General features: G+C 41.7%; 1 protein-coding gene across 1 annotated transcript; it reads left to right on the forward strand.

Annotated features, from left to right (window-relative positions):
* The first annotated feature begins 2 nt into the window (after positions 1-2).
* Positions 3-22,545, forward strand: LOC105947369 (mast cell carboxypeptidase A). Its single transcript, XM_012963320.3, has 11 exons — positions 3-85; positions 212-287; positions 2,040-2,164; positions 4,237-4,342; positions 4,428-4,529; positions 4,619-4,720; positions 14,749-14,859; positions 16,149-16,239; positions 16,355-16,557; positions 18,028-18,112; positions 22,267-22,545. The coding sequence occupies exons 1-11, from the start codon at positions 15-17 to the stop codon at positions 22,452-22,454; spliced, it is 1,260 nt and encodes a 419-aa protein (XP_012818774.2). The 5' UTR covers positions 3-14; the 3' UTR covers positions 22,455-22,545.
* The last annotated feature ends 4,559 nt before the right edge of the window (positions 22,546-27,104 follow it).

Raw genomic sequence — 27,104 nt, forward strand, 5'->3', positions numbered from 1 at the left:
AGTCTAAGAGAAACATGAAAATCGTTATACTTTTTGTCGTTATCGTAGCATCTCTTGCTGCTCCCTTCATTCGCCGCTTTGACAAGTGAGTTCATGGATGGTATAGCTGTTTGAGGTTTTCAGTGCATTTTCTTATCCTTTCTAGTAATATCTTCTAAACTTCTTATGTGTTACTGCTGTACTTTATAAAGGGGTATTTTTTTATTGTCAGTGAAAAAGCATTACGTGTCTTTCCACAAAATGAAGAGGATGTTCAGTTCATCAAACATTTGGCCAGAGTTATGCAGGTAAGAACCTTTTTGTTATACAGGTATGGGACCTGTTATCCAGAATGCTTTTCCCTGATTTGGAACTCCATAGTTTAGGTCTTAAAAAATAAACTTAGAATTAAATAAACCAAATAGGCTTGTTTTGTCATCAGTATGGATTCATGCAGCTTAGGTAGGGTCAAGTACAAGGTATTATTACAGCAAAAAAGCGAATTCATTTTTTTACAAATTTGTATTATTTGCATAAAATGGAGTTTATGGGAGATGGACCCTTTTAGATAATGGGTTTCCCAACAATGAATCCTCTACCTGGAATATCAAAAACATGTAAATTCCATGGAGGAAACTAGGAGCTGCTGTACCTGCATGGCTTCCCATACACAACCCAAAGGCCTTTCCTCTTCTGCATCCTTACTGTTTTTGTTGTTGATATGCAGCCTAAATGGGCCTACATAGTTGAATTGGTATATATCATCATTTTCCCCCTTTTCTATTTTTTCTGCCTTCAAAACAGGGAGTAAATCTTTAGAGAAGTGGTGCTCGGCTTGTATGCTGTAACCTCACTTAGCACTCACCTGGACTAGCTGATCTTTATTCAGTCAACTTATGCTTCCTAATTTGACTGCTACAGCCAAAAACAGCAGCATCCTTGAAGTATCTCTACTACTGCTGCAAGGGAACAAGAAGTGGAATTACAGTACGCAGGGGCTTAAAGGAACAGTAACACCAAAAAATGAAAGTGTATAAAAGTAACTAAAATATAATGTGCTGCTGCCCTGCACTGGTAAAAGTTGTGTGTTTACTTCAGAAAGTCTACTATAATTTATTTAAATAAGCTGCTATGTAGCCATGGGCGCAGCCATTCTAAGGAGAAAAGGCACAGGCACATAGCAGATAACAGATAAAACACCATTGTATTCTACAGAACTTATCTGTTATCTGCTATGTAACCTGTACCTTTTCTCCTTTTTTCCAGCTTGAATGGCTGCCCCCGTGTCTACACAGCAGCTTATTATATAAATTATAGTAGTGTTACTGTAGCAAACACACCAGTTTTACCAGTGCAGGGCAACAGTGCATTATATTTTTATTACTTTAAAGCTCTTTTATTTTTTGGTGTAACTGTTCCTTTAACAATAGGCACTTAAACAATGGATCAGTTTTAGTGTTTGCAGTAATGTTTCTCAAATTGGAAGGTCAACTTGAGCCTTCTTCAGATGACAACCTTTCATTACCATTAAATAGGCAGCTCCTTACCCAAGGCTTTATACTACAACAGGGTATTCAAGATGAAGCTTTGAATTGTAATTATTTTAGTCACAGCTTTTCATGTGAAGGTAATTTAAACATTTTTGTTTAAGCTATGGTTTCACGTACTTGTAACCCTAATAATGGTTTTGGTTGATGCTTCACATAATAAGGCCTTGGAGATATGTACAATTTGTTATGTAATAAAAGACACTAAGTTTGCCCAAAAGCAGTAACCCATAGCAACCAATTAACAGGAAGCATTTACCGGTCACCTGTTTAAGATCAGATATCTTATTGGTTGCTACAGGTTACTGCTCTGGGGCAAAGATTGTGCCTTTTATTACACATTGGGGTAAATTTGTCATTTTTAAATGACAAAGATTGATAAAAAATAACCTTAAACAAAGACTGTCACATGTTTATTTGAAGTAGCAGCTAGGAGGCAAAGGGGGGCAAAAAATTATCTGTATTACTGCAATATTTTGCATATTTATATCATTTGGGTTTTTTTCAATTCAGCTTAATTTTTGGAAGCCTCATTCATCATCTTATGTGATCCCCAAAGCCTTTGTGGATTTTCATGCAAACGCTGAGGACTCTCACATTATCACTGGCCTTCTTGAGGAAAAAGGAATTAAACACAGGTAGGGATAAGAATGATTTTATTATATTTATACTTACTTATCCTTACAGTTTAGCAATATATTTATGTTCTTTTTCATCCTGTATTTGTTATACATTAGTAGAAGAATTAAAGATAACGGTAGATATTACCAAGGACAAAATGCATTTTCAAGTGGTTGCATAATGGCTCAGTGTATTTCAGTACATAAATCAGAACTAGTTTATTAATGTGGAACAATTTTGACAATATCTTAGAGAACCAATGAGAAAGGTAATAGAGTTCACCAACACTGACTGATTTATCCAACAGTGTTGCAGAGTTCTTGCACATACTACTGTCCTCCTTAGAGTTTCTTAAACTGAATAATACAAGAGGGGCCCTAACTAACAGCAGGAACCCAGTTCCATAATGTATTTTAACTGCTCTTCTAATTTCTCAGTTCAGCATAATATATGAGTACAATTCTGAAGTTATCACAAACCTGGAACTGTCATATAGTTAGTTACATAGTTAAGTTGGGTTAAAATAAAATAAAATAAAATAAAGATTTACATATACTGTACATATAAAATAAGATCAAAGTCAATCAAGTTCAACTCCTCCAGATAAACCCCTGTGCACATAAATACACACACTCATGCTGACCTATCTATACACTCACATATATTTCTATATATCCCAATATCTATACAAATTGTAGGTTTTAGTATCCCAATAGCCTTGGATACTCTGCTTGTTCAAGAACTCATCCAAGACCCTCTTAAAAGCATTAACAGAATCTGCCATTACCACATCACTAGGAAGGGCATTCCACAGCCTCACTGCCCTCACCGTGAAAAACCCACCTACGCTGCTTCAAATGGAAACTCCTTTCCTCTAATCTAAAGGGGTGACCTCTGGTGCGTTGATCCTTTATATGGGAAAAAAAGATCAATGCTACCTGTCTATAATGCCCTCTAATGTACATGTACAGGAAACAACACTGCATTGTAGGGAAAAAACATGGTAATTGTGCTTGAAATTGCACTTTGCTCACTGTACTTGTAAACATACATGTGCCCTAATGCTCAGTAGAATGATAGTGATTAGGGCTACTCAGCAGCAGCAGCACAATCACCAGTCTGAAAATTTGCTCCTTGATGGAGATTGCATACCTAAAGAAAGGATTTTTATTTCCCCCCACTGCAACAAATAATTCCAGAGTGGGTAATACATTGTTAAATCCTAAAATGTCAGTAATGTGTTACCAAGCTGCTTTAGTAACAGGTAAAAATCAGGTAAAAATTGTTGCTTTTATCATTGCAGAACACTATTCTAAACACAACCAATATATTTCAAAGATTCTCAACTGCTACACCACATGGTATTTCTAAGATTTTGTTTATTCTGCTAATTACATTTTAGTCTACACTTTATACTTAGTTTAAAGAGTCAGAGGAGTAACGCTATGTCCCTGAAGCATTGTGGTACTTATCAGGCCTGTCCTTCCCACTGGTGAACCTTGGGTTGCCACCTGGCCTGTAAAAATTATGTTTGATGCCAGGGTCAGACTGCCCCCCCCCCCCGGGCAATCAGTAAAAAAAACCCATGGGCCCTGACCCTGTTGGACCCTGCCACCTGCCTGCCTCCCACTCCACCCCTAGCCACTCTGCTGCTTACTTGCTGTGAAAAAATAAAGATGGCTGTGTGGAAGGCAGTGCAGGAGTGGGAGTGAGAGCAGTGAGCAGCAGTGGGCACTTGAGTTGGAGACCCTCCAACTCAAGAGGGAGGCCCAGGTAGCCCAGTCTGACTCTGTTGATGCCAATAGGGAAGAAGAATAAAAATATAGGAAGGCCAGTATAGTTTTCCAGAAAAGGTGACAACCCTGATTCCATAAGAATTTCACTCATTTATTGATTTGTTTATACCCCGTATTTTTGGTTGTTTGTGGTATGTTTTTTTATTTTGTGTGTGTGCTTGTGTAGTATTGCCATTGTGAAGTCCACCTAGCCAAAATATTATTATTTGACTTTAATGCATGTTAAGCATGGTTTAGGGCACGTCAAACGCATCTGTGTTTATTTAGTCTCAAAACATGTTCTTTTATATTAGAATTCTTTTTCAGAATTTACAAGAAGCTATTGAAAACCAACTAAGTAAAGCTGGTAATCCCAAGGATGAACGTTTTCCTAGCCCTAGATACCGAACATGGTTAGAGGTCAGATATGTTCTTGTTTCTCTATTTTTAATAAAACTTGATATTACTGAATTTTACTGAAGTCAAATAAATGCTGTTTTTTCAGATTTCAACCTGGGCTTATCGTGTTTCTGTCAAGTACCCAAATCTGGTATCTGTTGTGCAAGCTGGAAACACTTATGAAGGACAGACTATACTAGTTCTCAAGGTACTATAATTCCATAAGTTGCATATTAACAAACATATTTCAACACTGTCAAATTAATTGATCAATTATTTTTTAACTGATCAAAAAAGGTTGGAAGCCAAAGTGCTCATAAAAAAGGCATTGTCCTGGAATGTGGTGTTCACGCGCGAGAATGGATCTCTCCTGCTTTCTGCCAATGGTTTGTAAATGAGGTATAGTATTATTTTATTCGTATAATTAAGTTTAATATAATATATATTCCATAGAGATTATACATTCTCATCAGTTCTTTCCTCCATGGTGCATACAATTTGAGGTTCCTGTGGTACAGCGGTCAAATATATCAGCAGTGAAATTTTGTTTGGCTCTCCAAAACCAACTATTTTAGTTATTATTCTGCAAATCAGTTGAAGATAAGTTGACTACATTACCTGCTTTTCTAGACAATGGGCCCGATTCACTAAAGTCCGAAATAAGGAGTGCTATTTATAGCATGCGTTAAAAATCTTATCACTTCTGATTTTTCGCTCGATTCACTAAAAGGACACTTGTCATAATTAAGAAGCGATGTTCTTGGCGTTATTTATCTTACGATTACGTATTTTAATGAAAAAAACTATGCGATAAGCGTTATAGGGACCAATTCACTAAAGGTCAATAACGCTTATCGCATAGTTTTTTTCATTAAAATATGTCATCGTAAGATAAATAACGCCAAGAACATCGCTTCTTAATTATGACAAGTGTCCTTTTAGTGAATCGAGTGAAAAATAAGAAGTGATAAGATTTTTAACGCATGCTATAAATAGCACTCCTTATTTCGGACTTTAGTGAATCGGGCCCAATATGTGATAAAGAATTGTTTAAACATGAATAATATAAATGGTCAATTGTGTATAAAACATTAATGCAAACTCCCAGGTCCAGACAAGGATTCAAAATAGGCCCTGGCTTTTCAAGCACACAGATGCCCAACTGTCCCTCACAGTGACTATCTATGGCATCTTATATCATATCATATTATCATATATAATCTTATAGCAGCGCCTCTGGCATTTGTCAGAATGCACAGATTGCAAGTGTGGGCCTGTTAGCACCCTCCCTGTAATTTTATTGGATTGTATGCTGACAAAGCACTATGTAACTTGCTGGTACTATATAAATACAAGATAATAACTAGAAAGGGAAGCTTGAGAACAAACTTCATGTTGATTTGAAAATCGTGAAGTCACTGAATTAAATCTGATTGGCTGTTGTTGGCTCCACCCAGCTTTTCTTGGACCACAGTTATATAGTAAAAACCACTGTGCAAAGTCTGGGGACCCTGGTTTTAATGGTGTCTGAATGGCAGCAATTTATATTTCCCCACTGAAAGTCAACGAGTGACATCTGATTGGCGATTGGTGACTCTGCCCACATTTTCTAACCTGGAACTGCAGTTACCCAGTGACTAACTCTGCAAAGTTTAGGGACCCTAGGATTAATAATTAAAGAACAGCAGCAGTTTAAATGTAAACCAATAAAAGTTAATAGGTAAATTGTGATTGGTGGTTGGTGGCCCGCCCCCTTTTTCTAACCTTGAGTCGAAGTCACCTAGTGACAAACTGCAAAGTTTGGGCACCCTGACATAAATAGTGTGAGAATGACAGCATTTTACATTTCACCATTGAAAGTAAATAGGTGAAATGTGATTGGCTGTTGGTGGCTCTGCCCACTATTTCTTACTTTGAACTGCAAAGACCCAGTGACTAACTTTGCAAAGTTTAACAACACTAGATTTAATACTTAAATAATGGCATCAGTTTAAATATAAACCAATGAAATTTAATGGGTGGAAATGGATTGGCTGTTGGTGGCTCCACCCACTTTTCCTAAGCTTTGACCGTAGTCCCCCAGTGACAAACTGGGAAAAGTTTGGAGACACTGGCATTAAACGTTAAGCAGTTAGAATTTCCCTACTGAAATGTGATTGGCTGTTAGTGGCTCTGCCCACTTGTTCTAACCCTGAATATGTAGGCAGCCAGTGACTGACTGAGCAAAGTTTGGGAACTCTGGCATAAATAGTGTGAGAAAGGCAGCAGCATAAACCAATGAAATTCAGTTGGTGAAATTTAAACAAATGAAAGTCTGTAGGTAAAATCTGATTGGCTGTTGTTGGCCCCGCCCACTTTTCTAAACTTGGAACATAGTCACCAAGTGACAAACTGTGCAGAGTTTGGGGACCCTGACATTAAACATGTGAGAATGGCAGCAGGTAAAATTTCCCCACTGAAAACAATGAAAGAAATGTGATTGGCTTTTGGCGGCCCCGCCCACTTTTTCTAACCTTGAATACGAAGTCACCAAGTGACTGACTGTGCAAAGTTTGGGAACCCTGGCATCAAACCAATAAAATTAAAAAAAAAACTGCAGTCCCCTAGTGACCAACTGTGAAAAGTTTGGGGACCCTGGTGTTAATACTGTGAGAATGGCAGCAGGTTGGATCTCCCCATTGAAAGTCAATAGGTAAAATCTGATTGGTTATTTATTGGTGGCCCACTTTTTTAAAACTTGAATATGTACTCACCCAGTGACTGATTGGCTGTTGGTGGCTCTGCCCACTTTTGGGCATCAAACAAGTTTGGGGAGTGTAGCCTCAAAGCTGTAAATTTGGCAGCAGCTTAAACTTCCCCATCAAAGTCAATGGGTAAAATTTAATTGGCTGTTGTGTGTTCCTCCCATATTGGGTCATCCAACAAATGTCACATTTTCATTCAGGGTGACCCCATTATTTTGTTATTTAAGTTTGGGGGCTGTAGCTTCAAAGCTGTAAGTGTGGCAGCAGTTTGAACATTTTCCCTGTCAAAGTCAATGGGAAATTTGGAGTGTTCGGAGCGGCGCCACAAAAATACGGGGGGCCGGATCACTTAGAAAAGCACAAGCAACCTGCTCCGCTATAGGGCGAAGATATGTGGGGAGTTTGGGTGTTGTACCCCTAAAACTGTAGGAGGAGTAGCGTTTAGAAAATGGGGGGCGCTAAGAATAAGAAGAAGTGGATGAATCAGCTGAAGTCAAAGAACAGTAGGTTGGGTTTTTCAACCCAACATAATGATTACTGTGTCATGGCAGCCCTTATAACTAAGGATCGGACCGTACCATTTTATTGGAAAGGGGGTTGGACAGTACCATTTTGTTGGAGGAGGGGCCGGAGGGGGGGTCGGACCGTACCATTTTGTTGGGGGGTGTCGAACCGTACATTTTTTGGAAGGGGGGGGGTCAGACGGTACCATTTTTTTTGGGGGGGGGTCGGACTGTACCATTTTTAAGGGGGGGTCAGACCGTACCATTTTACTTGAGGGGGGGTCGGACCGTACCATTTTACTTGAGGGGGGGGGTCGGACTGTACCATTTCTGGAGGGGGGGGGGGTCAGACCATACCATTTTATTTGAGAGTGGGGTCGGACCGTACCATTTTGTTGGAGGGGGGGTCGGACCGTACCATTTTATTAGAGGTGGGGGTCGGACTGTACCATATTTTTTCAGAGGGGGGACGGACCGTACCATTTTTTGGGGGGAGGGGGGTCGGACCGTACCATTTTATTGAAGGGGGGGTCAGACCATACCATTTTATTTGAGGGGGGTCCGGACCGTACCATTGTTTGGAATTGGGGTAACATCATACCATTTTATTAGAGGTGGGGGTCGGACTGTACCATTTTATTAGAAGGGGGGGTCGGACCGTACCATTTTATTAGAGAGGGGGGTCGGACTGTACCATTTTTTTTGAGGGGGGGGACCGTACCATTTATTTTGGAGGGGGATCGGACCGTACCATTTTATTTGAGAGGGGGTTGGACCGTACTATATTGTTGGGGTGGGTTGGACCGTACCATATTATTTGAGGGAAGGTCGGATGGTACCATTTTTTGGAGGGGGTTGGTCAGAACATACCATTTTATTTAAGAGGGGGTTCGGACCGTACCATTTTTTGGGGGGGTTCGGACCATACCATTTTTTTGGAAGGGGGGGGTCGGACCATACCATTTTTTTAAAGGGGGATCGGACTGTACCATTTTATTTTAGAGGGGGGGTCAGACCGTACCATTTATTGGAGGGGGGTCAGACCGTACCATTTTATTAGAGGAGGGGTCGGACAGTACCATTTTATTAGAAGGGGGGTCAGACCGTACCATTTTATTTGAGGGGGGTCGGACCGTACAATTTTTTTGGAAGGGGGGGGTCGGACCGTACCATTTTGTGGAGGGGGGGTCGGACCATACCATTTTATTTGAGAGGGGGGGCCAGACCGTACTAATTTTTGGAGGGGGGGTCGGACTGTACCATTTTACTTGAGGGGGGGGTCGGACCGTACCATTTTTGGAGGGGGGTCAGACCATACCATTTTATTTGAGAGGGGGGTCGGACCATACCATTTTGTTGGAGGTAGGGGGTCGAACTGTACCATTTTATTAGAGGTGGGGGTAGGACTGTACCATATTTTTTTAGAGGGGGGTCGGACCGTACCATTTTATTGAAGGGGGGTCGGACCATACCATTTTATTTGAGGGGGGGTCGGACGGTACCATTTTATTAGAAGGGGGGGTTGGACCGTACCATTTTATTAGAGAGGGGGGTCGGACCGTACCATTTATTTTGGAGGGGGGGACCGTACCATTTATTTTGGAGGGGGGGTCGGACCGTACCATTTTATTTGAGGGGGGGTTGGACTGTACCATTTTGTTGGGGGGGTCGGACCGTACCATATTTTTTTGGGGGGGGGGTCGGATGGTACCATTTTTTGGAGGGGGTGGTCAAAACTGTACCATTTTATTTGAGAGGGGGGTCAGACCGTACCATTTTTTGGAGGGGGGGTCAGACCGTACCATTTTATTAGAGATGGGGTCGGATAGTACCATTTTATTAGAAGGGGGGGTAGGACCGTACCATCTTATTTGAGAGGGGGGTCGGACCGTACCATTTTTTGGAAGGTGGGGGGTCGGACCATACCATTTTTTTGGAAAGGGGGGTTGGACCGTACCATTTTGTGGAGGGGGGGTCGGACCATACCGTTTTATTTGAGAGGGGGGGCCAGACCGTACCATTTTTTGGAAGGGGGAGTCGGACCATACCATTTTTTTGGAAAGGGGGGTTGGACCATACCATTTTGTGGAAGGGGGTCGGACCATACCATTTTATTTGAGAGGGGGGGCCAGACCGTACCATTTTTTGGAGGGGGGGGTCGGACCGTACTATTTTTTCGTGGGGGGGTCGGATCGTACCATTTTGTTGGGGGGTTGGACCGTACCATTTTTTGAGGAGGGGTTAAACCATACCATTTTATTTGAGGGGGGGTCGGACCGTACCATGTTTTTGGAAGGGGGGGTCAGACCGTACTATTTTTTTGGAGGGGGGGTCGGGCCATACCATTTTTTGGAGGGGGGCAGACCGTACCATTTTATTTGAGGGGGGGGTCGGACCGTACCATTTTGTTGGGGGGGTGTCGGACCGTACATTTTTTGGAAGGGGGGGGTCAGACGGTACCATTTTTTGGGGGGGGGTCGGACCGTACCATTTTTAAGGGGGGGGTCAGACCGTACCATTTTTTTGAGGGGGGGTCGGACCGTACCATTTTACTTGAGGGGGAGGTCGGACCGTACCATTTTATTAGAGGTGGGGGTCGGACTGTACCATATTTTTTGAGAGGGGGGACAGACCGTACCATTTTTTGGGGGGAGGGGGGTCGGACCGTACCATTTTATTGAAGGGGGGGTCGGACCATACCATTTTATTTGAGGGGGGGTCCGGACCGTACCATTGTTTGGAATGGGGGTAACACCGTACCATTTTATTAGAGGTGGGGGTCGGACTGTACCATTTTATTAGAAGGGGGGGTCGGACCGTACCATTTTATTAGAGAGGGGGGTCGGACCGTACCATTTTTTTTGAGGGGGGGACCGTACCATTTATTTTGGACGGGGGGGTCGGACCGTACCATTTTATTTGAGGGGGGGGTTGGACCATACCATTTTGTTGGGGTGGGTTGGACCGTACCATATTATTTGAGGGGGGGTCGGATGGTACCATTTTTTGGAGGGGGTTGGTCGGAACGTACCATTTTATTTAAGAGGGGGTTCGGATCGTACCATTTTTGGGGGGGTTCGGACCATACCATTTTTTTGGAAGGGGGGGTCGGACCATACCATTTTTTTAAAAGGGGGATCGGACTGTACCATTTTATTTTAGAGGGGGGGGTCAGACCGTACCATTTATTGGAGGGGGGTCAGACCGTACCATTTTATTAGAAGGGGGGGTCAGACCGTACCATTTTACTTGAGGGGGGTCGGACCGTACTAATTTTTTGGAAGGGGGGGTTGGACCATACCATTTTTTTTGGAAAGGGGGGTTGGACCGTACCATTTTGTGGAGGGGGGGTTGGACCATACCATTTTATTTGAGGGGGGGCCAGATCATACCAATTTTTGGAGGGAGGGTCGGACTGTACCATTTTACTTGAGGGGGGGGTCGGACCGTACCATTTTTGGAGGGGGGTCAGACCATACCATTTTATTTGAGAGGGGGGTCGGACCATACCATTTTGTTGGAGGTAGGGGTCGAACTGTACCATTTTATTAGAGGTGGGGGTCGGACTGTACCATATTTTTTGAGAGGGGGGTCGGACCGTACCATTTTATTGAAGGGGGGGTCGGACCATACCATTTTATTTGAGGGGGGGTCCGGACCGTACCATTTTTTGGAAGGGGGGGGGTCACACCGTACCATTTTATTAGAGGTGGGGGTCGGACGGTACCAATTTATTAGAAGGGGGGGTTGGACCGTACCATTTAATTAGAGAGGGGGGGTCGGACCATACCATTTATTTTGGCCGGGGGGACCGTACCAATTATTTTGGAGGGGGGTCGGACCGTACCATTTTATTTGAGGGACTTTACCATTTTGTTGGGGGGGGTCGGACGGTACCATATTTTTTTGGGGGGGTCGGATGGTACCATTTTTTGGAGGGGGTGGTCGGAACGTACCATTTTATTTAAGAGGGGGGTCGGACCGTACAATTTTTTGGGGGGGTTCGGACCATACCATTTTTTTGGAAAGGGGGGTCAAACTGTACCATTTTATTTGAGAGGGGGGTCAGACCGTACCATTTTTTGGAGGGGGGTTAAGACCGTACCATTTTATTAGAGATGGGGTCGGACAGTACCATTTTATTAGAAGGGGGGAGTCGGACCGTACCATTTTATTTGAGAGGGGGGTCGGACCGTACCATTTTTTGGAGGGGGGGGTCGGACCATACCATTTTTTTGGAAAGGGGGGTTGGACCGTACCATTTTGTGGAGGGGGGGGTCGGACCATACCATTTTATTTGAGAGGGGGGACCAGACCGTAACATTTTTTGGAGGGGGGTGTCGGACCGTACTATTTTTTGTTGGGGGGGTCGGATCGTACCATTTTGTTGGGGGGGTCGGACCGTACCATTTTTTGAGGAGGGGTTGGACCATACCGTTTTATTTGAGGGGGGTCAGACCGTACTATTTTTTTGGAGGGGGGTCGGGCCATACCATTTTTTGGAGGGGGGGCGGACCGTACCATTTTGTTGGAGGGGGGGGGGTCGGACCGTACCATTTTTTAAGGGGGGGGGTCAGACCGTACCATTTTTTGAGGGGGGGTCGGACCGTACCATTTTACTTGAGGGGGGTCGGACTGTACCATTTCTGGAGGGGGGGGGGTCAGACCATACCATTTTATTTGAGAGTGGGGTCGGACCGTACCATTTTGTTGGAGGGGGGGTCGGACCGTACCATTTTATTAGAGATGGGGGTCGGACTGTACCATATTTTTTTGAGAGGGGGGACGGACCGTACCATTTTTTGGGGGGAGGGGGGTCGGACCGTACCATTTTATTGAAGGGGGGGTCGGACCATACCATTTTATTTGAGGGGGGGTCCGGACCGTACCATTGTTTGGAATGGGGGTAACACCGTACCATTTTATTAGAGGTAGGGGTCGGACTGTACAATTTTATTAGAAGGGGGGGTCGGACCGTACCATTTTATTATAGAGGGGGGTCGGACCGTACAATTTTTTTTGAGGGGGGGGACCGTACCATTTATTTTGGAGGAAGGGGGTGGACCGTACCATTTTATTTGAGGGGGGTTGGATCGTACCATTTTGATGGGGTGGGTTGGACCGTACCATATTATTTGAGGGGGGGAGTCGGATGGTACCATTTTTTGGAGGGGGTTGGTCGGAACGTACCATTTTATTTAAGAGGGGGTTCGGACCGTACCATTTTTTTGGGGGGGTTCAGACCATACCATATTTTTGGAAGGGGGGGGTCGGACCATACCATTTTTTTAAAGGGGGATCGGACTGTACCATTTTATTTTAGAGGGGGGGTCAGACCGTACCATTTATTGGAGGGGGGGTTGGACAGTACCATTTTATTAGAAGGGGGGGTCAGACCATACCATTTTATTTGAGGGGGGTCGGACCGTACTATTTTTTTGGAAGGGGGGGTAGGACCATACCATTTTTTTTGGAAAGGGGGGTTGGACCGTACCATTTTGTGGAGGGGGGGTCGGACCATACCATTTTATTTGAGAGGGGGGGCCGGACCGTACCAATTTTTGGAGGGGGGGTCGGACTGTACCATTTTACTTGAAGTGGGGGGTTGGACCGTACCATTTTTGGAGGGGGGTCAGACCATACCATTTTGTTGGAGGTAGGGGTCGAACTGTACCATTTTATTAGAGGTGGGGGTCGGACTGTACCATATTTTTTGAGAGGGGGGTCGGACCGTACCATTTTATTGAAGGGGGGAGTCGGACCATACCATTTTATTTGAGGGGGGTCCGGACCGTACCATTTTTTGGAAGGGGGGGGGTCACACCGTACCATTTTATTAGAGGTGGGGGTCGGACAGTACCATTTTATTAGAAGGGGGGGGTTGGACCATACCATTTTATTAGAGAGGGGGGTCGGACCGTACCATTTATATTGGAGGGGGGGTCGGACCATACCATTTTATTTGAGGGGGGGTTGGACTGTACCATTTTGTTGGGGGGGTCGGACGGTACCATATTTTTTTTGGGGGGGGGTCGGATGGTACCATTTTTTGGAGGAGGTGGTCGGAACGTACCATTTTATTTAAGAGGGGGGTCGGACCATACAATTTTTTGGGGGGGGGTTCGGACCATACCATTTTTTTTGGAAAGGGGGGTCAAACTGTACCATTTTATTTGAGAGGGGGGTCAGACCGTACCATTTTGTGGAGGGGGGGTCGGACCATACCATTTTATTTGAGAGGGGGGGCCAGACCGTACCATTTTTTGGAGGGGGGGTCGGACCGTACTATTTTTTGGTGGGGGGGGGTCGGATCGTACCATTTTGTTGGGGGGGTCGGACCGTACCATTTTTTGAGGAGGGGTTGGACCATACCATTTTATTTGAGGAGGGGTCGGACCGTACCATTTTTTGGAGGGCGGGTCGGAACGTACCATTTTGTTTGGGGGGGTCGGACTGTAATATTTTATTGGAGAGGGACGTTGGACCGAACCATTTTGTTATATAGTAAAAACAAAAATTTGTTTGTCTGAATGACAGCAATTTAGATTTCCCCACTGAAAGTCAACAGGTGACATCTGGCGCTTGGTGGCTCCACCCTGGTGTTATTACTGTGAGAATGGCAGCAGGTTGAATTTCGGCCAAGTCAATAGGAAAAATCTGATTGACTGTTCACAGCTCCGCCCACTTTTGGGCATCCAACAATCATGATATTTTCATTCAGGCTGACCCCATGACTGTGTGATTCAAGTTTGGGGAGTGTAGCCTCAAAGCTGTAAGATTGGCAGCAGTTTCAACTTCCTCATAAAAGTCAATGGGTGAAAATTGATTGGCAGTTTTTGGCCCCTCCCACTGTTTAATTCGGGGTGACCCCATGATTATGTTATTTAAGTTAGGGGGATGCAGCCTCAAAGCTGTAAGTGTGGCAGCAGTTTTAAAATCTTCCCTGTCAAAGTCAATGGGAAAATTGAATAAGCTGAAGTCAAAGCACAGTAGATTGGATTTTTTAACCCAACATAATAAACTGAATAAGCGGAAGTGGAAGAATAGTATTTGGGTTTTGTAAACCAACATAATAAAGATGATGATGAAAGGTTTGGTAGTTTTTTCACTGTACAATAATATTTTGTTTCCTCTCAGTTATATGTAAAATGGTAAATGTCACTGTATTCGTTGTTTACAGGCAATCAGAAGTTATGGAAAAGATAAAGCTATGACAAAGCTCTTGAATAGTGTGACTTTCCACGTTGTTCCTGTATTTAACGTTGACGGCTATATCTGGACATGGACTCATGTAAACATTGTATTTTGCAATTTAGGTTATTATAACTGTAACTATTAAGCATTAACAGCCACATACTAAGGGAATTTTAAGGAGTTTATGAACAAATAAATGCACAGCTTAATTAACAGCCTGGGAGTTTAATACAAAACTCAAGGGGGCAAAAAGACTACAAAATACAATACAGCAAATCCCATTTACACTAACACAATGGCCTTTGCAGCTGCCAGATGTATCCTTGCCAGGCAGCCCTGATGTCTAACACCATATTCCTCCTCTGAAGTATTTGGGAATAGTGATGGGCGAAAAGTTTCGCCAGGCATGGATTCGCGGCGAATTTCCGCTTTTCGCCATTGGCGGATTGTTTCGCGAAACGGATGAAAAATTTCGCCGCGGAAAAATTCACCGCACGTCCAAAAAAGAATAGTTGTGGGCGACAAAATAATAGCCGCGGGCGACGAAACAATAGCGCGCGACAAAATAATAGCCGCGGGCGACGAAACAAGAGCCGCGGGCGACGAAACAAGAGCGCGCGCAACGAAACAATAGCCGTGCGACAAAATAATAGCTGCGGGCGACAAAATAATAGCCGCGCGACAAAACAATAGCCGCAGGCGACGAAACAAGAGCCGCGCGACGAAACAAGAGCCGCGGGTGACGAAACAAGAGCCGTGCGCGACAAAACAATAGCCGCGCGACAAAATAATAGCCGCGGGCGACAATTTTTTTTGTCGCACGACATTTTCGCCGTTTCGCGAATTTTTCAAAGATTCGCGAATTTTTCGGCGAAGCGAAACGGAACAGATTCGCTCATCACTATTTGGGAACCTTGTGGCGGTCTTGTTTAATTAAAAGGAAAAGTCCCCGAAAACTGCTAATGAAATTAACATTACAAAGCATACACCTAGTTGAGGGTCAAAAAATCACTAACTGATTTATGATATTATTATATTTGTATAAAATACAAGAGCCATAATTATCCTGTAAATGATATCTTTATAAATGGTGCTTAGTGATGTCATCAGTTATAATCAGTGCTTAGTGATGTCATTTCTTTCACATGACTCACTGAAACTTGTGTAATATAATTAATAATGTACCCCCTGTTGTAAAATATAAGGATATTAGAATTCACTGTGGAGATCAATAGCCCGTATATAAGCATGAGGCCTTCATATAAGCATGAGGCCTTCATCCTCATGCTTTTATATGGTCATGAAACTCCTTGGTGACTTATATTATCCCTATATTATATAAATATATATACAGTATATGTACAGTATATAATGATATTTTTACAGGATCGTATGTGGAGAAAGAACCGTTACCAGGATGCTAATAATAAATGTGTTGGAGTGGATCTTAATAGGAACTTCAATGCTTCCTGGGGCAGTAAGTAAACAAAAGGAAGGTGTTCCACAAATGGGGTTTATCTAAAAAACATATTTATTCTCCTGCATTATGTATGTTTTGTTAAAAACATTAAAGCATGATGCCTGTTTCACAGCTGGATTTTCTAATGATGAGCCATGTTCAGAAATCTATGCGGGGTCTGGCCCAGAGTCTGAAAACGAAACAAAAGCTGTGGCTTCTTACATTCGTGACAATATCTCATCTCTAAAAGCATATATCAGTTTCCATGCATATGGACAGATGCTTATGTATCCTTATGGGTATAAATCTGAAAAACCACCTAATAGTAAAAAACTGGTAAGTGGTAATGCATTATTTTTATGAGGTATTTTATATCTTTTCTTGAAAATCAAATACTGGCTGACATGTTAGCACCTATTCTGGCAAACATGCCTTTGTATATTACTTTTGCACATAGCATTGCCCTGGCTGGTTTAGTAAGATCTGATACTACAGGTCACTTTCTGTACCAGCCATGCCATCCCACTCACACTACTGCATGGCAAATTAGCTAGAATGATTTGCCCAGTGGTGGCAACCTGATGCAACACAGCTCCTGGGGATAACACAAAATTTTCTAAAACTTCCATGGCCTTTTTTCATTTGTTTGTGATATTTGGGGCATTTTTATGGAGGATTTAAGAAGGATATAATATAATTCTCCATCCTAAGTATAATATTTTACATTACATTAACAAAATTTACTATACACAGTATATTGGTGAAGGCATGTCTCCCACAGGGTTGATTAATCAATATAATTAAACCAAAAAATTATGGGGCCTTGAGACCACAATCCCCACTCCTCCCTGAAGTAATGCTTGATATGAAGAGTGTAATCGTGTGGAAAATGTTTAACCTTTCTCTCCATAAATAAATTAAATAGATACTTGTCTCACTTATCATTAGCTAATTACTCCTTTGCAGAGTGCCCATAAGCAGCTCACAGGGAACGCTTCCTTCTTCCATTCTGGCAAACACAATGCCATACACTATGGTGTGAGATTGTCTCCTTTAACTTTTAATTACAGACTGGGCCTTATTTACAGATGGCCTGGTGCAAGAGCTAGAGCACAAAATTATGCCCCTTAGTGCTCATTCATGTAAAATCTACCAGTAGTAAATTAGCCCTACTATGTCACAGTGCCTGTGCTAGAGGTCTTCATGTAAATTTATGCAGAGGTTTGCTGGGGGTCACAGTGTTGTTCTATGCTGGGGTTTGCTGGGAGTTACAATGCTATTATATGCTGTAGAACAGGGATCCCCAACCTTTCTTACTCGTGAGCCACAGTCAGATGTAAAAAGACTTGGAGAGCAACACAAGCATCATAAAAGTTAATGGAGATGCCAAATAAGGGCTAAGATTGGCTATTAGGCGCCTCTATGCACACTGTTGGCTTACATGTGGCTTTATTTGGTAGTAAATCTTGTTTTTATTCAACCAAAACTTGCCCCCAAGTCAGGAATTCATAAATAACTACCTGGTTTGGGGGCACTGAGAGCAACATCCAAGGGGTTGGGGAGCAACATGTTGTCCCTGAGCCACTGGTTGGGGATCACTGCTGTAGAACATGCTGCTAATGTTGAATTTCCCTACAATTATCACATAATATCCATATAATACCTACTTGACAGGACAGACATTGCATAAAATAACTGCATTATTAGAGATTGTACAACCTCTACATTACATTTCAAAGTTCTTAATACAAGGGAGTAATGATTAAAAAGTAATTTTCTCACTTGTGTTTCTTCTTCTCTTCTCAGGACAAAATTGCTGTTTCTGCATTGAAGGCTTTATCCACCCTGTATGGCACTAGCTACACACATGGACCCATCGCTACTACAATTTGTAAGCTTTCATTAATACAACAAACAATAACAAACCACACATCACTGTCAGAATTCTGACTTCTGTGCATGATTCTTTATGTTGCATCTATTGGCACGGGTCATTATGGAGCGACTGTGCCCCTTTGCCGTAATGGTAGCTTTGGGGTTCTCTGTTGCACACAACTAAGCTGACTTTTAAGAAGCACCTTTCGGTGCAAGTAACTTTATGAATGACATCAACACCTGCCTCCATCTTTGCGTGAATGTAACTGTGGTTGCACTCCTTAAAGGGGTTGTTAAATTAACTTTTAGTATTATATTCTGAGACATTTTGCAATTTGTTTTTAATTTTTTTTTTTTATTTTTAGAGGTTTTTCAGTTATTTAACTTCAGCAGCTCTCCAGGTTGCTAGGATCTTGTTTACCTTAGCAACCAGACAGAAGTTTGATATGAATAGTAGAAGGACTGAATAAAAGATAAGAAATAAAAAAATAACAATAAAAAAATGGTATACTAACAGAGCAATAGTTTTCTTTTGGCATTTGGGGTTAGTGAGCCCCATATGGAAGCTGGAAAAACCGAGAAGAAGGCAAATAATTAAAAACAAACAAACTATAAAACATGAAAAAATAAGGTCAATTGCAAAGTTGCTAGGAATAAGACATACTATAACATGCTAAAAGGTAAAGTAAAGGTGAACTACCCCTTTAAAGCTTTTGGTAAATGCACATTGTTTGTGATATACTGTATGTTGTTAACTATCTATAGATATAAGGGGTCATTTACTACCCCATGCACAGTTGCCCTTGGCCCAGTCAGTTAAGTGGAAAACCCAATCAATAAAGGTACAGAATGCTCGGGACCTGGGATTTTCTTGATAAGAGGTCTTTCTGTAATTCAGATCTCCTACCTTAAGTCTACTAAAAAAAAATTTAAACAGTAATTAAACCCAATAGGATTGTTTGGCCTCCAATAAGGGGTAATTATATCTTAGTTGGGATCAAGTACAGGTACTGTTTTATTATTACAGAGAAAAGGGAATCATTTAACCATTAAATAAACCCAATAGGGCTGTTCTGCCCCCAATAAGGGGTAATTATATCTTAGTTGGGATCAAGTACAGGTACTGTTTTATTATTACAGAGAAAAGGGAATCATTTAACCATTAAATAACCCCAATAGGGCTGTTCTGCCCCCAATAACATCTGAGGAGCCAGATAATGAAGGCTTCCCTTGTAATATGCCCAGTTCTAGTAATTTAGCTACTGGCGCATGGGTCACTCGGGAGGAAATTCAAAAGAGACTTGAACATGTAAAGGTAAACAAAGGTCCAGGGCCGGATGGGATTCATCCCAGGGTATTATATGAGCTGAGCGCTGTGATTGCCAAACCTCTTCACATAATTTTTCAGGATTCATTGAGGTCTGGCATGGTGCCAAGAGACTGGCGGATTGCTAATGTGGTGCCATTATTTAAAAAGGGATCCCTTTCTCAGCCTGAAAACTATAGGCCTATTAGTCTGACATCAGTAGTAGGAAAACTTTTGGAAGGGGTAATAAGGGATAGGGTACTTGAATACATTGCAGTTCACAATACTATTAGTTTGTGCCAGCATGGTTTTATGCGTAACAGATCTTGCCAGACTAATTTAGTCGCCTTTTATGAGGAGGTGAGCAGGAACCTTGATGCTGGAATGGCAGTTGATGTCATCTACTTGGACTTTGCTAAAGCGTTTGATACAGTACCTCACAGAAGGTTAATGATCAAATTAAGGAATATTGGCCTAGAACATAATATTTGTAATTGGATAGAGAACTGGCTGAAGGATAGAGTACAAAGAGTGGTGGTAAATGGAACATTTTCTAATTGGACCAGTGTGGTTAGTGGAGTACCGCAGGGGTCAGTCCTTGGGCCTTTGCTTTTTAACTTGTTTATTAATGACCTGGAGGTGGGCATAGACAGTACTGTTTCTATTTTTGCTGATGACACTAAATTGTGCAAAACTATAAGTTCCATGCAGGATGCTGCTGCTTTGCAGAGCGATTTGACAAAATTAGATAACTGGGCAGCAAACTGGAAAATGAGGTTCAATGTTGATAAGTGCAAAGTTATGCACTTTGGTAGAAATAATATAAACGCAAACTATCTACTGAATGGTAGTGTGTTAGGGGTTTCCTTAATGGAGAAGGATCTAGGGGTTTTTGTCGATAACAAGTTGTCTAATTCCAGGCAGTGTCATTCTGTGGCTACTAAAGCAAATAAAGTGCTGTCTTGTATAAAAAAGGGCATTGACTCAAGGGATGAGAACATAATTTTGCCCCTTTATAGGTCCCTGGTAAGGCCTCACCTTGAGTATGGGGGGCAGTTTTGGGTTCCAGTCCTTAAGAAGGATATTAATGAGCTGGAGAAAGTGCAAAGACGTGCAACTAAACTGGTAAAGGGGATGGAAGATTTAAGCTATGAGGTTAGACTGTCGAGGTTGGGGTTGTTTTCTCTGGAAAAGAGGCGCTTGCGAGGGGACATGATTACTCTGTACAAGTACATTAGAGGGGATTATAGGCAGTTGGGGGATGTTCTTTTTTCCCATAAAAACAATCAACGCACCAGAGGTCACCCCTTTAGATTAGAGGAAAGGAGCTTCCATTTGAAGCAGCGTAGGTGGTTTTTCACGGTGAGGGCAGTGAGGTTGGGGAATGCCCTTCCTAGTGATGTGGTAATGGCAGATTCTGTTAATGCCTTTAAGAGGGGCCTGGATGAGTTCTTGATCAATCAGAATATCCAAGGCTATTGTGATACTAATATCTACAGTTAGTACTAGTGGTTGTATTTATAGTTTATGTATGTGAGTGTATAGATTGGTAGGTGTGGGTTGGGTGTGCTGGGTTTACTTGGATGGGTTGAACTTGATGGACACTGGTCTTTTTTCAACCCTATGTAACTATGTAACTATGTAACTATGTAATAAGGGGTAATTATATCTTAGTTGGGATCAAGTACAGGTACTGTTTTATTATTACAGAGAAAAAGGAAATCATTTTTAAAAATGTGAATTATTTGATTACAAAGCAGTCTATGGGAGATGGCCTTTCCGTAATTCGGAACTTTCTGGATAATGGGTCGGATACCTGTACCTGTGCCAACTTGCACTTCCATATAGTTACGCATGGTGCTGCTGCCTTCCTCCTACTCCTGTTCTAAATGTCTTGGAGTTGTGCCTATTGATACAGGGAAACCCTGGAACTAGCACCACCTCTGAACCAGAAGGTACCTCCAGGGTTCCCACATCAGCCTGTGCCAATCACTGCAGCACAGTTGCGCAGAGAGAATATGGTGCACACATCATTAATGCCATATGGTGGAAGTGACACCCACCAGACTTAGAAAACTTTCAGCACAATTAAAGGTGTGGTCCACCCTTAAGCTAATTTTTTGTATGTTATAGAATGGCCAGTTCTAAGCAACTTTTCAATTGGTCTTCATTATTTATTTGTTAATAACTCTTTGCAGATTTTAATTGGGGGTTACTGACAGCAACTTTTCAATTGGTCTTCATGCTTTATTTGTTTATAACTCTTTGCAGTTTTTAAATGGGGGTCATTGACCCCAGCAGCTCTATGAGGCTACAGTTTTGTTGTTATTGTTACTTTTTGTAATTATCTTTTCTATTCAGGCCCTCTCCCATTCATATAACGGTCTCTCCCCCAAACTACTCCCTGATGCAAAGGTAACTTGGACCCTAGCAACCAAATAACTGCTGAAACTCCAGACTGGAGAGCTCCTAAACTGAAAATGAAATAATTAAAAACCACAAATAAATGAAGACCAATTGTAAATTGTCTCAGAATATTACTTTCGACATCATACTAAAAGTTAACTCAAAGGTGAACAACCCCTTTAAGCCTAGTTAGCTTTGTAGTGGAAGTACCATTGCATCAAGTTTGATGAATTGATGAACTGGCCATAATAATGTCAGGTGCATCTCCCCCTGGCGACTGCAATTACGCTGTAATCATGGGGAAAAAACACTGCATTGTGGGGAAAAAACAGAGGTTGCACTAAAATGCACTTAGCCCACTTTACTTGCAGTCATAAATGACCCCTATAATGTTTATATATCACAGTTATTGTTGCAATGTTCTTATTACTCAGCCAGTCTATTATTTTTATTCACAGATCCAGTTTCTGGTTCTTCCATCGACTGGGCGTATGATGAAGGAATGAAATACTCCTTTGCGTTTGAGTTACGGGATGAAGGCCAATATGGCTTTCTGCTTCCTGAAAACCAAATAAAAAAAACTTGTATGGAGACCATGCTGGCTGTGAAAGCAATTGCCAAATCTGTTGTCACCCGGGACATTTAGACTTTCCCTTGTTATAATGCACAGTTCTTTCTTTATTCTCTTCTTGGTTTTTTTCTAAAGCAAAGAAATATAAAAGTTTTGCTATTTCAGATGAGTTTTGTTTGCAGCCTTTATTGTGCCCCCTATCTATACGTGTGCTTTTTCTTGCTTTGCCACTACTAATTTTTGCAGTTTGCACATATGATGAGAGTTACCATTTGCCTAGATGAAATGCGGGTAACACTACATAAGGAGACCTTAATGGGTGCATTTAAGGGACACGAGGGCTCATTTTAGTGCAATTTCAAGCATGTTTCCATGTGTACCCACAATGCAGCATTTTCCCCCATAATTCCAGTGTTGTTGCAGCCCACAGGTGGCAATGCCCCTGATATAACTGCAGCTGATGGGTTATAAAACATACCCACTTGTACACGCTTTTCACATTATAGAGAGAGGGAGCAGTACTGCAGTCTCTGTAGCACAAGTTGATATTGCATTCATTTCAACAATACACAATATTGGAATACACACAGGCCCGGATTTGCGGAGAGGCCACAAAGGCCCGGGCCTAGGGCGGCACAAATTTGAGGGCGGCATGCCGCCCCGCCGCACCACAATCTTAAGCTTTTTCACCCATACGGAGCAGTGGGGACCTCTCCCCCACTGCTCCGTATGCAAATGTTTACACCCCGCACGTTGGGGAGGGGGGGGGATGCCTATCGCACGTTCGCGCATGCGTGGAGGGGGGTGCCAATCACGCGTTCGCACATGTGCTGAGGGCGATGGACAGGGGCAGCCTTGGGGCGGCGGGATTACAAATCCGGCCCTGAATACACACTGCAGTCACCTGCCTAGTTGCATCTGGCATAAAAGTTGCAGCTAACATACTAAGGGTGAAGACACATGGAGCTACTAGTAGCAGCTACTTGTTGTGGCTACTAAAATAGACAATGCTGATCATTTACTGATAACAGTCTCAACATGTGTTTTAGCAGAGGCAATTCTCAGGATTGTCTATGGCAGGGTATTTTTTGGTGTTTAGTAGCCGTGAAAAAGTAGTTGCTACTATTCCCCCATGTGTAGCCAAGTCGCAGATAGGCTGGTAAACTGCAGTCTTTGTTATTACTGTTCCTCCAGGTTGCCCAGATCCAGTGGGGCTAATGGTTCTATAAGTGAAAAAGGGCATTAACAGGAGTGATGTTGGTCTCTGGGGACTATGTTCATTTGCAAAAGATAGTTCCTCTTCCTTATGGGGATCTAAAATCTTATTGGCCTTCACAACTCACTGTGCCATTGTTTCCTCTGTCTCCCAAGAACGCCCAGGCACCCACACCCCTCTTGGAATATACTCTTCATCCCTTTGTGCAATAACCTTTCTGAGCTGTAGGTGTGAAGAAGTAGAAAGGGTATGAAAGGAAATATGGGAAAAGGTGTAACAGGAATGGAGCTTCCATATTGAAATGTGTTAAATTCAGACTGAATGGCACTATGGGCTGTAAGAAGATTACTAGCTAACTTACTAGTGACTAATTTAACCCTTCATATTCTGTAACACATGGCAGTGAACCACCCACATGAAAAAAAGTTATACGGTGAATACAAGAATACTGGATATAGCATACTCGCCCATGGCAGTGTGTAATGGCGAAATAAGCTTTAACGACATTTGCATCCATTTTAGCATGACTGCACTTGCAGCTGCATATTCTAATGAACCTTTAAATCTCGTATTTAATCTCTTGACAAGTCCTCAAATACCCTTCCCATCACAGCTATCACATTTAGAGTTATAGTGATAAGGTTGAGGCCTTAAACCACTTTTGAATATTGGAATTGGGTTATCTTTCCTTTAGTCTATTAGCTATATATGAAATCAAAGGCAGTCTGGCAACATGGCATGGCTAAGGGTAAGAACCCACGCATTGGTTCAGTCGCCCAAGTTAGATCTCTGCGATTGTTGCTTCTTGTTGCTTTGTCTTTGCCTACAGGAGGAAACTTTGCGCGACTTTGGAATACCAAAGTAGAGATCTATCGTGGGCAACTGAACCACTCCATGGGTTCTTACCCTAAAAGTGGCCATACACACACTGATATTATAATACAAATTCATTATCAGAGTGTTATGGTGGGAGACGAGCCAACCAATCGATAAAAGCCTTGGATATTGGTAGCCTCGTCGATCAGGCAGTACTGAAAATCTTTGAAGGTGCCCAAAAACGTTAATGCTGAATTGTTAGATAAGGGTGAAGAATTAAAGAATTAAAGCTGCAATTACACTGGAATTCTTGGGAAAAAATGCTGTGTATAGAAAACATAGCAGTTGGCATCAGAAATATATGTGTTGCACATGTATGAATGCTGAACCTTTAGACTGGTGCAATAAGTTCAGAATATAAAATATGGTTTTTGTAGCCATATTCATTTTTAGGGTATAGTTCTCCTTTAATATTTTGGAAACAGTATGTGTAAGCAATGTATTCACATTTTCCAAAAAACAGAACAAAAAAAAATAAAATGAACTCATAGTAGGTTGTTGTATACTTCAGCATAGATATCAAGCCAAAGTCTTACAGTATCGTGACACTCTCTCTAAGGTGCCCAGACACAACTTAAATCGACAGCCCCTTGGGTGTTGAACAGGCAAAATGATAGCCTTACAGGTCAAATTCTAACTGAATCTCAGTATGATATTAATCAGCCTGTGGGGGGGGGCTGCTGGCTGAAAACTTTATGGATGTGGTCCTCAGTCAAGGCTTCTGCATAGGCCAAAGGGGTGGTTCACCTTTAAAGGAACAGTAACACTAAAAAATAAAAATGTTTTCAAATAATTAAAATATAATGTGCTGCTGCCCTGCACTGGTTAAAGTTGTGTGTTTGCTTCAGAAAGACTACTGTAGTTAATAGAAATAGCTGTTGTGTAGCCATGGGGGCAGCCATTTAAATTGAAAAAAAGGAGAAAAGGCACAGGTTACATAAGAAGATAACAGATAACTGTGTAGAATACAATGGGAATCTGCTACTTATCTGTTATCTGCTTAGTAACCTGTGCCTTTTTTCTTTTTTTCAATTTAAATGGCAGCCCCCATGGCTACACAGCAGGGTATTTATATTAACTGTAGTAGTGTTTATGAAGCAAACACACAACTTTTACCAGTGCAGGGCAATAGTACATAATATATTAATTCTTTTTATAAACTTTCATTTTTTGGTGTTACTGTTCCTTTAAGTTAACTTTTAGTATGATACAGAATGCCCTAGCAACATTGCAATTGGTCTTAATTATTTGTTATAGTTTTTTATTATTTTCCTTTCTCTTCTGCCTCTTTCCAGCTTTCAAATGGGGGTTGCTGACCCTGACAGCCATTCATAACCCCATCTCCTGTTGAAACCACTGCCTGGTTGATAGGGAAAATAACACCCTAGCAACCAGAAAGCTGCCAAAATACCAAATGGAGAGCTGCTGAACAGAAAGCTAAATAACTGAAAAACCATAAAAAATGAAGACCAATTGCAAACTGTCTCAGGATATTAATGTCTACTTCATATTAAAAGTTAATTTAAAGGTGAACTAACCCTTTAAGATCTGGGATCTGGCCCAGGGCATTTTAAGATGCACTTGTTCTGAAATCTTCCCATAGCTGGAATCAGTCTTCACTGGCCTGCTTAAAGGAAATATACTTTGAAACCCAGAATGCTAAATGGAATTTATTCATACTTATTGGATTTATTTTTTATTAGAAATCAATTATTCTTATATATAAAATATATTAAAAATTTTGGCTGTGCACCCCGCAGAATATTGAGCCTTGGAGTGCAGACACTATTGGGATTGAAATATAAAATATATTACATATATATATATATATATTATAAATATTTTATGCACTTACTGGTCGCTAATCATGGCTAGGGAGGATTACATTTTCTTATAAAGCAAATTCATTTAAAAGCCAGTTAATGCTAGTGAAAATGTGCTGAAGCATTTTATACATTGAACTTCACAGGATTGTACAAGGATTTATTGCTTTATTGTTCATAAAAAAGGTATTGGTTCCTCTTACCAATCACAAACCTTTGTTATTGAAAATGGAGCAATGATAATATTCACTTCTATAAGTTGTTTTATTGAGAAGTAACTAGAAACACGTTTGCACTTCATGCTCCTTGCAGATGACAGTTTGAAATGTTCAGTTTGTGATAAAAATGATATCTAAACGGAACAATCGATCTGTGACAGTTAGAGATATGGTAACGAGACTTACAAGCTGCCCACCAATAACTCTGCTGTTAATCAACTGGATATGATGTTTAATTTTAGATATCATTAAAAAATGCATAACATACCATCTACTAGACTTGCACAGAGAGATCTAAAGGCAGAACGTAAGCGCATAAGCAGGAATGTTATCACTAGAAATGAAGCAATCTCATTAACCAACATTTTACCACAATAAATGATAAAGTATTCTGCACAACTGTGCAAATGGCCACAACTAAAACTCAGACAATTACTTTGTACATTTATGGCAATAAATTTGCTAACATAACTGGGTTTTTGCTTCAGTTCAGTACCCTAGAACCTAATGCACTCGTACAATTAGACCAATGGTAGCTGCATGTCACCCCCCACTTGGAGATCTTTCCTTGTTCATGGTCCCCCATACCTTA

Source organism: Xenopus tropicalis, chromosome 5 (genome assembly GCF_000004195.4).
Source record: "Xenopus tropicalis strain Nigerian chromosome 5, UCB_Xtro_10.0, whole genome shotgun sequence".
NCBI classification, from domain to species: domain Eukaryota; kingdom Metazoa; phylum Chordata; class Amphibia; order Anura; family Pipidae; genus Xenopus; species Xenopus tropicalis.